Consider the following 15,920-nt stretch of genomic DNA (forward strand, 5'->3'; position numbering starts at 1 on the left):
GAAGACACAGATCACAGAGGTACTCTGTAATCTGTGGATGAAGACAACTAGTAGGAGTAAACGTCACGTAAACCACATGTAAACTTCACCACAGATCACCTGTGAACTTCACCTGATTGTAAAATATTTTCATGTTATCCCCAAACTGCGTTTGAAGACCAACACAGAACATCCCCTCAGGGAATATTTTGTGAAGACTAATCAAATGGATTTGGTGGCTTCATAGATAATGACAACGGGGTGGCTTTTCTAAGGTTTATGTTGCCAAGCTGCTGTGCAAATGAGCAAAAATGCACTTTTCCTTGGGGTTTTTACCATTTGAATGTCAAGAAAACTGTACGGAGATCTTCAACACTTGGCAACACCGACATGTCAAAACTGTTTACAAAATACTGCCAAAACACTGCAGTCATATATGTCCATTTATTAATTTTTAATTAATTTTTATCATAAATGTTGGTGTTTATAATAAGTAACAGTGCAGAATAATGGCATATTTTCACTACCGTTGTGGAGAGAGAATCACATTAATTAATGAAAACACCACAGCTATACGAAATGACTCTGAATTCGATCATGGATTAGTGATTTCTGCAGAGCCTTTAATGAATGATGTTCTGTTCGAAGTAATTATAGATAGAAAGGTAACTAATCAATTAGACGAATTATCAACTATTAACAAGTTCATTCTCCTTGCAACATAACATCCCCATAGGTTATGGCATTTATTGAAAATCTACAATAGTACTTGAAATTGTAAAAGTTCAGGCAAGTAAAATAGCAAAAATAATAAACCACAGCTCCAAAGTAGCATATTGGTGGTACTTTATTAAAGAACAGCAATAATGATTCTTCAATTCAAGTCCATGGGTTACAGTTAGCTAGTCTGGAGACTTTGCTTTATGCAATTAACTTGATAAATATTAATAATAAATTAGCAATCAAACCCTTGTATGATTTATTCCAAAGCTTTCTAGTCTGTACTCGATTGTACAAAACTACCATCAAGTTCTCAAAATTATTAATAATAATCTACGGTTTATACAACCTATGTTAAAAGCAAATTAAAAAATAAATAATGTCGAATCATATGCTCGCACAATTTTTTAAAGAATCATTATAGTCAATACAGTCTTTATCGCTCTTTGGCAAAAAGTGAAAATTGTGGAAACATTTGTACATGGTGCCCCGAATTAACATTGATATATTTTGGGATGTGACTCTGGAGATTAAAATATCATAGTTTCAAGTTCATATAAACATATATTAGGGTAATAATAAATTATAATATAAGGGTAATCGAAAAACTTTTTTGTGCTTATAATTGCAAATTTTGTGGTGCTCTTCTATGTCAATATGCTCCCAATCCCAAAATTTATTTAAATCAACCTGTGCCCAACCAAAAACAAATGGCAAAACGAGATTTCATACATCGATGCAAACCCGCTTAATATCATTATTGTTCAACAAAGTTTTAAGTATGTTGTGTTTTTTCTCAAAAATTTTTCGAACCAATTGAAACCTACTAATTTTATGTATGTTTTCTGATAATATTTATTTTAAATCGAATTTGCCAGATCAACACATGGTCCGGTAGTTTGGAAATTGGTGTGGTAGATGTGGATCCTCTTCATTTTGATTTCCCTCCATGTGCGTCAAAAATTCAATCAGGATCATGGGTAAAAATAAATGAAAGCCTTTAACTTATCAGTCGAATTATAAGCGGCACAATTCCATTCTAGATCATGTCCGGAACTTCCGTTTTCAAAAACGGGAATTGCTTGATAGAAGGATATGGTAACGACTTGGACAAATTGAATCAGTTGGATAGAATAGGCTTGGTAAAAACTTGTGAGGTAAATATTTGGTTACCCCAAGGCATAGCCAGTGAACAGGACCAGTGAAAATCGCCTTTTTAGGGAGATTTGATATTCTATGTCAACGGAGAGTCTCAGGGTGTAGCAGCGGAAGGTCTACCAAATATCGTATATGCAATAGTAGATCTGTATGGCAAATGTGTTCAGGTTAGCGTTACCAGCCCGACATTCAGAGAGCACAACAACGATGACTGCCTCAGTGGAAGTTCAGTATTGGCCATAGAAAATGATGTTTTAAATGTTACCTTAGGCGGAGACCTAAGTGAGCTGAGTTTGAGCAGCAGCAATAGTTTGGACATCCGAATGGATACTAACGCTAGGTAGATTTGACTGGAAATAGTTTATCCGTATGGACTATTTTTTGTTTAAAACAGTGCCAATGTTCCGGAGGATGGTTCGAGACAAGATAGAATATGTTTCCATGAGCGATGCGGATCTTTGGTAAAGTTAACAAATGCAAATCGAACTGCTGAGCGACGAAGACCGTTTGATGAATTTAATAATGCAGTTGTTATGACCAATAGGCCATTGAGGGACTCGGAATTATTCGAAATAAGAATAGATCGTTTAGTTGATAAATGGAGTGGCAGTATTGAGGTATTTTGGTGCGAATTTTCGATGATAAGGAGTGAGTTTTAAATTTTTTTTAGATGGGTGTGACAACTCACAATCCAAACAGTCTGGTGTTTCCTGCCACAATGACTAACATGCGAAGTGGAACCATTATGATGTCTGGCTGTGGAATTTTGACAAATGGAAAAGGCACTAGACGAGAATACGGCGATTTTAACTTGGATGAATTAAGCGAAGGCGACCGCGTTGGGATGATGCGAAAACCCGATGGAAATTTGCATTATTTTATCAACGGCCTAGATCAAGGAGTTGCCACTCAACGCGTACCCTCCACCGTTTGGGGCGTAATTGACTTATACGGAATGACTATTAAGGTAGTTCAACACACATTCTCACCTTTGTTTATTACGTTTGTGATTACACCAGGTTTCCATTGTCGAAAGGGACGAAAGAGAAGAACAAAATCTCATTACGCGCAGAAACACGCGCGACCAAGAGAGCGCTGTTCCTGAACCTCAGCCACTTTCATATTACTATGATCGATTGTCGTTTCATCCAAACTGTGGCACACATGCCGAAGTTATTAATAATGGTCGCACCGCTCATCGGCCAAATGCTTCGGATGACTTTAACAATGGCGTTGTTCTTACGGCTCGTCCGTTGAAAACCGGCGAACTTTTTGAGATTAAACTAGACAAAGTTGTCACAAAATGGGCTGGCTCAATTGAAATGGGAGTGACTACTCATAGTCCGGTAGATTTGGAGTTTCCGTTTACCATGACCAACGTTAGGTAAATGTTTTAAAGCCGTTTAATTTGTTAAAATTTTATTTTCCAACTTTTTGAGATCTGGCACTTGGATGATGACGGGAAGTGGAATAATGCACAATGGCACTATCATTCAAGAGCAATACGGCGTGAATTTGGATAGATTGCAAGTTGGAGATCGAGTAGGATTAGTGCGGAAAGAAAACGGACAATTACACTTTTTTGTAAATGGAGTGGATCAAGGAAGTGCAGCCAATAATGTCCCTGAAAAGTTATATGGCGTTATAGGTAGGTTGGGTCACTTTTTCTGTTATTACAAAGCTGGCTAATTTCCGTCCGATTGCAGATTTATACGGACAGTGTGTAGCAGTGTCTTTAATTGATACATACGACGACGCTTCTCCAGATACCAATAATTCAAGCTTATCAAATGCAACCCTTTACTGGTAACTACAAGATTGTGGTTGGGATTTGAATAGAAAATGTTAAAAACCTGACTATTTTTAGCGATTTAAGATTCCACCATGTTCATGGTAAAAACGCACGAATAATAAACAATGGGTTAACGGCTCTACGTCCACGACCTCTGGCCGAATTTAATGACGCTATCGTTTTTTCCAATCGACCTTTGAGGGACGGCGAAATATTTGAAATCCTATTGGACACTATAGTCGATAGATGGTCGGGAAGCATTGAACTGGGTAGGTTGTTTGGGTTAGTTTACTGTACAAATACTCTTACAAACTTGTTACATTTCAATTTCTTTTTTTCTTATATGTACTAAATAGACCCTAAACGATGCTAAGAACATAAATACGTTCTGTTGCCAAATAGCTCTTGAAAATGTTGAGTTCTTTTACAATAGCAAACAACAGGTTTTTATTGCTCTTTTGGGACTGAGGAAATTCATTTTATTTTCAGGTGTAACTGCTGTAAGACCCGATGATATCGAGCTGCCGAATACAGCAACTGATCTGCATAGAGATACTTGGATGTTGAGCGGGGCTTCAGTAATGGTTAATGGCAAAACTAGTCTAAATAACTATCCATGTGATTTGGATACTTTAGGATCTGGTGTGAGGTAAAGTATTCGGTGTGAAAATAAAATCGCGCTGCTTTGTCTAACTTTGTAATGTTATCCGGTAGATTGGGAGTCATGCGATCCTGTGAGAAACAGTTGGAGTTTTTCATGGATGGAGTATCACAAGGACCGGCGTGCTTTATTCCACACGGCAACATCTATGCTGTTGTTGATTTGTATGGGCAGTGTGCGCAAGTTAGCATTCCTTGTGCTACCCCAATCGCTCCTTTAGCCTCTGTGGGAATTGATACCTGTCCTCGGTAAGCCTCGCATTTTGTCTGTAAAATGTTTTTCAGTATTTCCTTGTTTTTTTCAGTTCAGACACTTCGGCTTCTTTGCAAGCTGGCGGCGCTCTTCATCCAAACCACGAGCTTTACTTACATAGGTTTTCCGAACAACATGGAAAAGGTGTTGTTCTTAGTGAAAATGGCAGGGTTGCGTGCAGATCGAAGGAGTACAGCAGCAGTATCGTTTACAGTAGCACACGATTAACGAAAGACGAAATCTTTGAGGTTTCTATCGTAAATCTTTTGGCGCACATGGCGGGAACTCTTTCAATAGGAATAACTGAGACTCCGCCTTGTTCACCCATCAGAAGCTTTCCAATTGACTGTTGCTACTTAACTGGTAATAATTGTAAATGTATATCCACGAATTGTCAAGGAATTAATTGAAACCATTTAGGCAACGAACTCTGCCACCAGAATAAGCTCTTGCAAATCTTCACTCCGAGTTTGAACTGGTTGAATGTGGGAGACCGCATCGGGATTCTTCAAACTCAAGATTTGGTTTTGAAGGTAGTCTCAGCTCCAATTTTAAATTAGACAGCGCTCTAGCAATTGCCAATGTAAATCCCAGATTTCGTTTAGGTTTTTATAAATGGCGAAGAGCTTCCAGTTCAGTTTCCTTCAATGGGCGACAATGTTTGGGCTGTTTTTGACCTAAAAGGGCAGTGCTGTGAATTAACAGTCACCAGCCATAAAGTTCCTTCTCCATCTCCAATGAACAGGTAAAATAATCGTTGTGCTTAAAATTAACGCTGCTAAGTGCTAGAGTAATTGACCAGTTAATCCTTTCAATGTGGCAATTTAAAAGTATTCTACTAGCGAGGAGTTTTTTCAGTGTTTCTTAGAGTATTATTTTGATTGCAGTGCCCGACTTCAAGACAGCCTAGAAGTTGTCTTGGATCAAGAACTAGTTCCTCTGGAAATGGAAGAATGCATCATGTTAGGTTCAACTGAGTCAGCAGCAGGTAAGCGCTACTTCAGTCCTTAGTTAACTGATTGAATTTCAACACGGATTTAAACATTTCAGGCAGTACAATTAGACAATACGAATTTCATGAAAATCACGGCCGTAATATTGAGCTGCAATCGGATAAAACTGTGGCACGACGAGTGGCTTCCTATAACCAAGGCGTAGTTACCGTTACACCAGCTTTAGATCCCAATAAAGAGGTGCAGGTGGTTATTGAGCAGCTGGATACGCGTTGGCAATCGTCGATTATAGTTGGTGTGGTCGCTGGGCCGTTGGAACGATTGAATTTTCCTGTAAATGCTTTGGCTCTGAAAGGGCCATCGTGTGTAGTTGCTAACGATTGGATATCGATAAACGGTGTAAAGGTCGGTATAAGACAATCTGCATTATTATTCGCTTGCTAAGAGTATATTTCTTATTAATTAGGGGCGATCCAACTATGGGCAAGTGTTACAAACTCTCACTGAAGGCGACTCTGTAGGTGTAATGATTACTGACATGAAGTTTTTCAAACTGATTATCAACGGAGTTGAGGAGCAAAGTTTTCCTTGGACTTACCCACTTGGCCAGCCGGTGTATGCAATATTTGACTTGTATGGTCAATGCCAAAAGGTACTCAAAGGATGCAAGCATGAATGCTTGCTAAAATTAAGGTTTTATATGCAGGTGAAAATATTCGGCGAAGTATCAAAATCTAGAGAAACGGCTTTGGTGACTGCAGAATGCGAAAAAGCTGATTTGGACTCTTGCGAAAAAGAACGAACTGACAATAGTCTAAGCTTGCCATTGCCGAGCACAAGTTTATCAAATCCTGGTAATTTGCTCAACATGTCGCCTGTTGTGAGTCCTTTAGTGTTATGTATGTTGAAGGAAGAGTGTGAGAATTTCAAGAAAAACATACTCCTGCCAGGTAAGGTGTATATTGCTTTTTATAAAATGTGCTTAAATTTCAATGTTGAATGCACTTAGGAAAATTATACAAGAATTATTTATCAAATGCATTTCAGATCAATATTTTGCTTGCGAAGAACTGGTGTGCTACTGTTCTAATTGCAACAGAAGTTGGTCGCTAGAAGACGAAAAAGAAGCAAAAGAGCGTCTTCCCATCGGTTGGGTAAGGTTTCCACTGAAAAATCGGGCTAACATATGCACAGATAAATGGGATACCGCGTTCTACCCAACCAAAATGGGTGCAGTGCGATGTATTTTAGATCAAGGCTATCCTCTAACTAAAGGTAGCATAGCAATTGTAAATTTTCCAGAATAATGTGCCTCATCGGATTGTTTTCAGGCCAATCTCAGTGGTGCAACTTCACCGGACAAAAGGGCGACGATGTTCAAGTGGTTTTTTATCCATCGCTGGAAAATTCCTCAGCCCCGCCATACGAGAACGGTAGTAAAAAAGTTTATGCAGCCTTTCAGTTATTTGTAAAGCCGGGCGCTTATTCGATTACAAGAGACGCCGATCGAACGGAGTGGAGTACGAAAGAATCGGGGGCCATCGTTCTAAATTCCCTTCTACTGCAAATAAAATAAGTAAGGTCTCGTCATCAATTATTTCACTGTGATTTATTCTAGTCGTTTATTTCTATAAGGTCATCCAAAAGTATATAGCAAACTACACTCACTGTTCAACGACATACCATTGCATTCTAATTAATAAGTTTCCCGTTAGTAAGTTAAATAGCTGGCACTAAAATTGCAAGACTATTATGAGTAGTTTCAATCATCACATTTTTGCCAGTGGTAGACAAAGTTTAATAGACAATTGCGTTTTTATTTGTCTAATGTAGATTCTTCATGTATCTGATGAACCGTTAGTTTAATTATCTCAAATTTTGGGTTCTGTTTTTCATTCATTCATCTTTTTCATCAAAAACTTTTAGGTTTATTGAATGTCCAATTTCCACTTTACAATGATTTTTCGTTGCTCAAAGTGAATAATTTTAATAAGTCAAGAACAATTGCATTTAGTTGTTTTTAGGAAGAATTTAGAGATTATATTAATCTTTGAATTGTTTTTGAACTGCCAATTTTCTAATGTATTGTTGTAATTGTTCGAATTCAAAGTACGTTTTGAGGTCGTATGAGCCATACAACTATTAGATAATAACAGTGTGAACTGCATATATATATGATGTTTAGTGTCATGCTTATTGACGAATTCTAGGAGACTAGAAATTTTGCAGTCAAATCCGCGATATTTTCAGAAGAAACTAGACACCAGTGATATTTTCCAGTGAGGAATCTTATTAGGATGCACTTTGATGATAATGTTACTGTGCATTTATTTTATTTAAAATTTTCGAAACCCGGACCTAAAAATGCTAAGGTTTCTATTGACCTTCCTAATAAGATTAATACAAATTTTCTGCTAATTTCTTCAGAGACATGACGTCAAATTTGAATTACTCAGCCACTAAATCAAGCCCAGTTTAATATCTAGGTGACAACGTAGTAGCTGTTTTTTGTATTTTATTAAGATTACTGGGTGAATTTGATGTGTGGTTGCGTCCCCTGCGTTCTTAATGTACGTGATAGACGGTGGAATTCTTTATTGCTTGCAAGCCCAATAATGTTTGTTGTATACATAATATAAAAAAAGAATAGCAAGTTTGCTAAATCTGATCACTTTAAGTAGAATTACCATATAAGATAAGATTTTTAAATAAACGAAGTTAATTTGCCAATATTCGGAGTGGTTTTAGCCGGTTATCCCCAAACTCTCACGTTCTGGTCCCAGCTGCAAGTGGAAATGGCCAAACCATTCGGGGCCACAGATAGGGATGTGATCCTATTTTCATGTCCAGATAATGTTCCTAAAATGGAAGCAGTGTAATTTTTTACTTTTGACTTGAAAATTAAACCATTCTTTTATTGTTTGAATCAAACTTTCTTGATTTTTCGGACGTTTTATATTCCCACAAAAATTACCATTATGAGTTGTTTTCAGCGTATCCCACATGTGAACATTATTGTCATCTGAACCGCAAAGAATGATTCTGCCGCTAATCGATAAGCCACACGAAGTAAATCCACTGTTGGCGGCCGGCGGCTTGTATTGAGCTATTTGCTGGTCTGCTCGAATATCAAACATGCGAGCCGTTTTATCTTCGGAGCCAGTAACAAACGCATATCCGCTCGGATGGAACTGTTGAAGACGATTTGGATAATTAATTTTCCTCATTGTTTTCCTATAGAACTACTAACGCAAACTGAATTCACGTCTGCAGTGTGACCGAAAAATGTCTGCTTCGGTTTCATCTCACGAACATCCCACAGTTTGCATGTTTGGTCCACACTACCGGTGATGAAACTGTTTCCATCTAGAGATAGACTAATGGAAACGACGTCTCCATTATGCGCCACCACGTCGTTGGTTTTCCGGCCGGTTTCCAAGTCCCACTGGCAGCTAAAAGTAAGAGTGTTTTAAATATTTTGTATATTTTTTATATTTATATAAAAACACATTTCCATCGAAGAACTTAACGAGCTGATTTGAAACAGCCAAGCCCGAGCCGAGCCTGAGCCAAGTCAGCTCGCTATACTAAACTAACTAAAGAAAGTTTCTGGTAAAAAGTTTGGTTTTTAGGTAAAAAAAAATATGTTAAGTTTGCCAAATTTATCGCTTAAAGGAGCGTCCAGACCGCAGCGCAATACCGCGCCAAACATTCGCGAATGTTGCAAATTTCAAGAAATATCACTAATTAGGACGGTATCATGTGCACCAACCCGCAAAGCCGCGCGAACAAATATGTTCCGGTTGATGTCGATAGTCGATACATCAAAGAAATGTTCGTATTCGGGCAAATTTAGTTTGGACGATAGTAGCAGTTTACTATGCGGGCTTGTGCGAATCTGAAGAACATGACAAAATAAGAACGTTTATACCTGCAAATGGTTTGCATTTACTATCTTTCAATAACGTCTTTTCACTACCTTTTTCCTTTTAGATAAATCACACAAAATTATGAAAGCTGCCGCTGCAATTTTAGCATCATCCATGATGAACAGCACATTTATTTCGCCGTGCAAGCTGGAACCTTGGCAAATGCAAACATTTTTAATTATCGTTGCAGCAATGTAGACGCAAGGCGCAATATGTGGGTGAACGTTCGCAAATGTTTGGCGCGGTATTGAGCTGGGGTCTGGACTAGGGCTCGGAATTTTTAAAAATCTGATATTCGATTATTCGTTTAGTGGTTTATTCGAATAGTAAAATTATTCGAATACTCGAATATCTAACGAATATTCGAATAATCGAGTATTCGAATAATCGAATAATCGAATTCGAAAGTACGAAAGTAAAAAAAGAAAAATCGTTATCTCATATCATTTTTGGTAACTAGCCGCAACGGATAAAAAAGTGCCTTTGTCGGCACAGTAATTGTAAGCAAAAGTTGATGACGCGTATCAGCAGAACACAGAGACGAAATTTTACATTCATTTGCAGGAGAGTAAATATGATTATTTTCATTTGCATGTAAATATATGGGTATTTGTTTAAATGCTTGTAGAATATGAATAATTTATTTTATAAAAGTATACAAAGTGCATATAAAGATATTTGCACCTTGTGAGTTTGATAATGTTGGTGTATTCGAGTATAGACTACACATAATTATTCGCTTTTCGAATATTCGAATACTCGAATTATTCGAGTTTGATTCCGAGTCCTAGTTTATACCTGCAAATGGTTTGCATTTACTATCTTTCAATAACGTCTATTCACTCTCTTTTTCCTTTTAGATAAATCACACAAAATTATGAAAGCTACCGCTGCAATTTTAGCATCATCCATGATGAACAGTACATTTATTTCGCCGTGCAAGCTGGAACCTTGGCAAATGCAAACATTTTTATTTATTGTTGCAGCAATTTATGTAGACGCGAGGCGCCAATTGTGTGTGAACGTTCGCGAATGTTTGGCGCGGTATTGCGCTGCGGTCTGGACGCACCTTTATAGGCTGGAAAAAATACGTCAATTTTTGTCATGTCATTGTTAAATTAGTGTTTTGTTTAATAGCGCATGGGCGACAATGCAAGCGCTTCGTTCCGTGAGTATTTCGAAGAATCGAGGAAATTTTTTATTTTTTTGCGGAAGACGGCAGATTTACTGAAAAATTAATTTAATTTCCACCGTTTTAAGGTATTTTTCTCACCGATAGTGTGATTGAAGCTAAAAAATCGGAATTTTTCACACACAGAAATGTTTGACGTTTGCTGTCAGAGATTATCTCGACAAGCGCCGAGTTTGCATCAATTTTGGGGCGCATTTTGAGTTTTGAGGACTGTTTGACGTGTTTGTGAGGTTGTTGAGGACTTTGGGACTATGCAGTTCGACTATGGGACACAGAAATATGCAGCTAATGGTAAGTCCCATTTGATTATATGTACTTAAACCGTATGCCCGAACACAGATACATAGTTCAGATGTGTCTTTTCGGCACAATTTTCAATATATTTGAAATGATTCAAAGTTCAAGTTGTTTGTAGCACATCCAAAGCGGCCGTAAGCTGCAACAACTCTTTTTCTACGACAAACATGATCGGTTTGTTGTTCGATTTCATTTAAGTATTTTTGATTCCTGTGTTAGTTTGGGTTAGCAGCCAAAGTTTTTCCAAAATTCCACTTTAATTAACAACTGGATTTTCGATGCTAAGGTCGCCGATTTATTAATTTATTTTAGTTTAAGTTGTCACTATTTGTTGCTAATCCACTTCAAGTTGCTTCTCTCATCTCCTGCCACCTCTAAAAGTTTTTCGCTATATTTATGGAACTCTCTGTATGCCTCACATATTAATCCAATGAACTTCCGGTCCGTCCTTTTTCATGTAAATAATTAAATAAAAAAGGGAAATGCTGATATATTTCGCAATGCAATTCAGTGAAATTTCAGTTCTATTAGAAACCGCGTTACTTACATTTTCATGTCTCCCGAACCAGTGATGATCGTTCTATCATTTAAAAATCTGCAAGAACTCAGAAATCCATCGTATCCTGCCAATTCCCGCGACATTTTTGCGACTCCAGACGTATCCCTGTTGTTCAAATCGTATATGGTACACATATTGTCCATTCCACCACACGCTAAAATCACAACTACAATTTTGCATCTCTTGCTCGAAATATTGAATTATTCCGCTTTGAATATTCACCTACGAAGTTTCCAGATGAAGCATACGCAACGGTCATAACCCAGGCCGATCGTAACGGTATGATTTGGACTTTATTGCCGGTATAAGTGTCCCAAATGATTAGTTTTCCATCTAATGAACCGGTAACACAATGTCGACTATCTCCGCTATAATGCACGGAGTTCACTTTATTTAAATGCCCTTTCATGAGTTTTTTGGTCGAAAGTTTCACCGATGGGGCATTTCCAACGTCATTACAGCCACTTTCAAGGGTGATGTCTGCACATTTTTTTTGTGCTTCCTACGAAATATATCGGTTTATTTAATTTTCCTCAAGTGTAAGTCTGTTAACTTCTCAAGAAAAAAAATTACCAGTAATATTTTTCTGCCTTAAAGCGTTTATGTAAACATTCTGCATTTACGTTTATATATTTTTCCATTTTTAACCCAATAAAAATAATTTTGTGCAAAAAAGCGTAAAAGGTCGACATACATATTACAGAACACATTTTTGGTGGCATATTTAATTTACAAAGTACGCTACCAACTTACTTGTAGTTGGTTATATAAATCCTCCAGCTCTTTTCTGAGAGCAACAGTTTCGGGATCGCTTTTAGGGCCCATCGTTTACAAATTGTTGTTTCAACAGTTTTCATGCGCTTTCTCACTTTCTTGCACAGCAGAACCGAAATGTGGCGCAAAACGGTTTCTCTATTATTTAGATCAAGTTTTAATCCTTTAATTTAATAACTAACTAGTCTGGCTCAGAAGCCTTATACAAGCATGTAACCTAATTTTCTCTATTGATTGCTTTAATACTAGTGTACTTTACATCGTCACAAATTAAAGCGGATTTTTTTCGGACTTAAAAAAATCTTGCTTAAGCGCAACAGTTTGAATTAATGCTTCGAGGTAATATCGAGATCGAGTGTTCGAAAATTAGAATCTCCTGATGTAACTGTCTTAAGCAATTGTTATGAAGCCTTTGCCCACCTTTGTTCTTAGTTTCGACCCACAAATATTGGCACGTGTACGGGAAACACCCCATGTAGTAAATAAAACGTCTGACATGAATCTTCCAATTAAGTTTATTGAGGAATAAAATGTAATAACAAAGTCCCTACAAGCAAAGCCCTTTAATTTAACATTTGTAAAAGCTTACAATTGATATACAACATTCCAGGATATTAATGACCTTAAAAAACTTGTTAATCATAACAATATTTATAGAATTAATAACGCACATATTTATAAAATCAACTTTACACTAAGTAGCACCAAATCGCCCATTATCATCTTTATAAATGCTCAAGCTCTATACACTGTCTATATCTACAACACAAGTCGATGAGAACATAAATACAGCTAATCTTGTTAAATTAAACAGTAATAATTATGTCTAAAACAGAAAAAAAATCATCGAAATTTTCCGTTAAATCGTTTTCAACTTGATAAGTCTCCACGTTTTAATCGCAGTGATAACAATTTAACTGAGTAAACTCCCAGTGTGTAAATTTCAGTTAAAACGCTACATTATTGTAATGGAAAGGCCTTGTCGTTTTTAGTCATCAATTCCTAATAGTTTTACAATTTAAAATGACTTCTATCACGTGGTTTTTTCAGTATAATTAATTCTATTTACCTAAATTATTAATAAAATTAGAATTAGGAAGTAGGTATTCTAATATGTATACTTAGTTCAGCGGTGTCCAACAAAAAACTAGTCTAATATAATATACTTAGTGTATGTAATAGTTTCTCTAAATAAGCAATTGAAGCGATATGTTTTAATTTATATTACGCTAAAGTTTTGCTATAAAAAGCCTAATTAATATTAAACAAAACTTCTTTAGAAAAAACAAATAGTTAAGTAAAAATTAACAATAATTAAGGTTAATTTTATGCAAATAAACCTACTTTCGCGTAACTGGTAATCGCTCTGTTTTAGGTAAATATCGCGTTCTGAAGCTAATTCAGTTTTATACTGAAAATGGCACTTGCCCAAGCCAAAGTAAATTTATTCAACATATATTTTTTTGTATTTTTCTCGTTTCTTTTTCAAGTGTGTTTAAGTGTGTTTTATGTGTGTTAAATGTGTGCGTGTTGTCATGTTGTGTCATGTGGATGGTTTAAGAGTCTAAAAATTACACAGCTAAAAGGCATTTTTATAGAATCGAAGCTTTAGTCGTATACTTTCACCAAGTAAATGGAAAAAGCAGATAAGAAAACCATTCACAAAAATGCCAGATTATGTATGGTGTTGTTTTTTAAATTAGATCAGCTTCTGTTTGGCGCACTCGGGACAAATGATGTCCTCCTGATCGGTGATGAAACCACGTCCTACTAAGCTCGTACGACAGGTAGCACAGAAGAAGCAATCGTTATGCCAGTGACGGTCTTCGAAGGAAATGAACTGAAATAAATTACAGTTTATTGATTATCGTTTTTAAACCAAATTTGCCTAAATATTCTAACCTTGCTTGAAAGTGATCATTTCTATTTTGAAATTAAAATATGTTTTGTATATGTATACAATGGTTTAAGAACCTTTTCTTAACAGTAACCAAAAATGCTGTTTTCAATACAATATTTAACTCACTTTGGTTCCTCCAATTCCAGTAATGGGCCTGTTGCAGGCGAAGCACCGTTTGGCGAAAAGTTCACCAAAACAGTCGGCACAGTACGGCTTCTCATCCCGGCTGGTAAAACGTTCTCCTGCCAAACTCTTCTGGCAATGCGTACAAGTGAAACACTCACGATGCCACGGCTCGTTTTTGTAAGTTACTCCTCCACTAGTAATAACCTGCAAACAAATAAGTGCTAAAAAATATACTGGTTGAGGAATAATCGAATTTCGAGACGGATTTGCGGTTATTGGCCAGCCAAATTCAGTTCCCAAATAGTGCTAACGATGGAACAAGAATCTTCTGCCGTGCAACATTTTGTTTGTATGCTTCTTTTGAAAAATCTACCGAAACTGTTAATTGGGTATTTAAAAAGAACAGTCAATCAGTTGGTTCATAGGCAAAAAAGGCACAACAGAACACACCAGGAAAAAAAGCAGGAATAGTCTAATAGAAAAGAAAAATACAATGTGAGAAATAAATAAAAACATTGCGCTAACTTTTTCAAAGTATAAAGAGTAAAACTGTTCTTCTCACATCGAGTTCGAGTTCAAAATAGATATTGCCAAGATTATTTTGTGCACAATATTCCCCACTATCATCTGGCTTATCAATATCAAAATGCATCGAAATTTGAAAAAAAAATACCTTGTTACACTTGATACACCTTGTGGCGTATTTATCTTCGTAACATTTAGCGCAGTAGATTTCCTGTTCCCTTGGTATGAAGCTCTGGGTGCCGATTGGCACCTTGCAAACACAACAGCAGAAGCATTTCTCGTGCCATTGTCTGGTCTTGTATTCCATTTTCTTCGTACCTGTAATAAAGACAAAATAACAGATTTTTCAACCCAGCAACACGTTCCATTAGAATATGACCCTCAAATGATCTTCATTCCATGCCTTATACGCAATTTTACACCATTCCAGTATATTTTATTAGTTTGGTCATTTCTACATTTTGTCATAGTTAAATTTAAACAATCAACTAGTGTACATTGCTCATTAACACCTGTGCTTGCGCAATCATTTAACGGCATTTCAATTGATTGGTGAAGGTGTGAAGCAATCTATTCGATCATTATAAACTCGATTTAAAGAGTTGGAGTGTGAGACTGAACTGTGGATTGTGCGAAAATAAACGTTCCCAATTTAAAAATGACGCACAATGTTCCATTTCTGCAAAATCAGAATTGTTTTTACAGATGCTTCCACTGAATGCCAGGTTTTAAGTGCTTGGTTGAAAATAAATATGAATGGTTGTCAATAAAACATTTTTTTTATTTCCTCAAAGAAAAAAAATGTGGTTAACAAACATAACTAATAATTCAAGCATCAAATTCCAGTTCTAAATATTTGATTGTGGTTCTGCGTTATTCAGGACTTTTTTACTCTACTAATCCTCCAATAAGTATCCATTTTTAGATGTTCTATATTGTTGAGGCGGATTCATTTTTTTACAAACTTCCTGTTGGGTATTTCGCCTCAAAAATTTTTGTTTTTAAAAAAGACAGAATTTCCTCACCTCTTTTATTACAGATTGATAAATAGTGCTCCTATTTCGCAATAAGAACGAATTATTTATCAAAAAGTAATCAAGAAC

General features: G+C 36.5%; 3 protein-coding genes and 1 long non-coding RNA gene across 11 annotated transcripts in view; 2 read left to right on the plus strand and 2 right to left on the minus strand.

Annotated features, from left to right (window-relative positions):
• Nucleotides 1–194: 194 nt before the first annotated feature.
• On the plus strand, nt 195–8,247 carry LOC109535718 (neuralized-like protein 4). The gene is made up of 21 exons (XM_019901653.2): nt 195–644; nt 1,578–1,679; nt 1,743–1,856; nt 1,920–2,197; nt 2,252–2,474; nt 2,528–2,824; nt 2,877–3,241; nt 3,297–3,505; nt 3,564–3,663; nt 3,725–3,918; nt 4,139–4,298; nt 4,364–4,558; nt 4,615–4,925; nt 4,983–5,095; nt 5,168–5,307; nt 5,450–5,550; nt 5,613–5,920; nt 5,982–6,167; nt 6,222–6,465; nt 6,563–6,790; nt 6,847–8,247. The coding sequence occupies exons 1-21, from the start codon at nt 489–491 to the stop codon at nt 7,089–7,091; spliced, it is 4,269 nt and encodes a 1,422-aa protein (XP_019757212.1). The 5' UTR covers nt 195–488; the 3' UTR covers nt 7,092–8,247.
• LOC109535722 (guanine nucleotide-binding protein subunit beta-2) lies at nt 8,096–12,440 on the minus strand. Its single transcript, XM_019901665.2, has 6 exons — nt 12,246–12,440; nt 11,715–11,994; nt 11,481–11,646; nt 8,766–8,967; nt 8,490–8,706; nt 8,096–8,374 (listed from the first exon to the last, which is right to left on the minus strand). The coding sequence occupies exons 1-6, from the start codon at nt 12,315–12,317 to the stop codon at nt 8,268–8,270; spliced, it is 1,044 nt and encodes a 347-aa protein (XP_019757224.1). The 5' UTR covers nt 12,318–12,440; the 3' UTR covers nt 8,096–8,267.
• The window catches only part of LOC125503765, a 30,794-nt gene continuing 25,058 nt past the window's right edge, over nt 10,185–15,920 (plus strand). The window contains exon 1 of the long non-coding RNA XR_007281051.1: nt 10,185–10,927. This is a non-coding gene — a long non-coding RNA (uncharacterized LOC125503765). The remainder of the gene's footprint in view (nt 10,928–15,920) is intronic.
• The window catches only part of LOC109535721 (four and a half LIM domains protein 2), a 54,238-nt gene continuing 51,081 nt past the window's right edge, over nt 12,764–15,920 (minus strand). For all 8 annotated transcript variants that reach the window (XM_019901660.2, XM_019901659.2, XM_019901657.2 and 5 more), the window contains 3 exons: nt 14,966–15,135; nt 14,293–14,496; nt 12,764–14,106 (listed from right to left, as the gene is read on the minus strand). In XM_019901660.2, coding sequence (XP_019757219.1) covers nt 13,966–14,106; nt 14,293–14,496; nt 14,966–15,135 — 515 coding nt within the window. In that variant the 3' untranslated portion in view covers nt 12,764–13,965. The remainder of the gene's footprint in view (nt 14,107–14,292; nt 14,497–14,965; nt 15,136–15,920) is intronic.

The sequence above is a fragment of the Dendroctonus ponderosae genome, unplaced genomic scaffold, assembly GCF_020466585.1.
Source record: "Dendroctonus ponderosae isolate FM_Combo_2020 unplaced genomic scaffold, Dpon_F_20191213v2 Dpon_F_20191213_3, whole genome shotgun sequence".
Classification (NCBI taxonomy): Eukaryota; Metazoa; Arthropoda; class Insecta; order Coleoptera; family Curculionidae; genus Dendroctonus; species Dendroctonus ponderosae.

What these genes read in the sequence shown, in the direction of transcription:
- LOC109535718 (XM_019901653.2), top strand. Translation starts at nt 489, where the DNA reads ATGGCATATTTTCACTACCGTTGTGGAGAGAGAATCACATTAATTAAT. An exon ending in GTCGGGAAGCATTGAACTGG is followed by an intron (nt 3,919 to 4,138) that starts GTAGGTTGTTTG and finishes TTTTATTTTCAG; the next exon opens with GTGTAACTGCTGTAAGACCC. An exon ending in GGAATTGATACCTGTCCTCG is followed by an intron (nt 4,559 to 4,614) that starts GTAAGCCTCGCA and finishes TGTTTTTTTCAG; the next exon opens with TTCAGACACTTCGGCTTCTT.
- LOC109535722 (XM_019901665.2), bottom strand. Translation starts at nt 12,317, where the DNA reads ATGGGCCCTAAAAGCGATCCCGAAACTGTTGCTCTCAGAAAAGAGCTG. An exon ending in ATTTATATAACCAACTACAA is followed by an intron (nt 11,995 to 12,245) that starts GTAAGTTGGTAG and finishes TATATTTCGTAG; the next exon opens with GAAGCACAAAAAAAATGTGC. An exon ending in CAGACGTGAATTCAGTTTGC is followed by an intron (nt 8,707 to 8,765) that starts GTTAGTAGTTCT and finishes CGTCTTCAACAG; the next exon opens with TTCCATCCGAGCGGATATGC.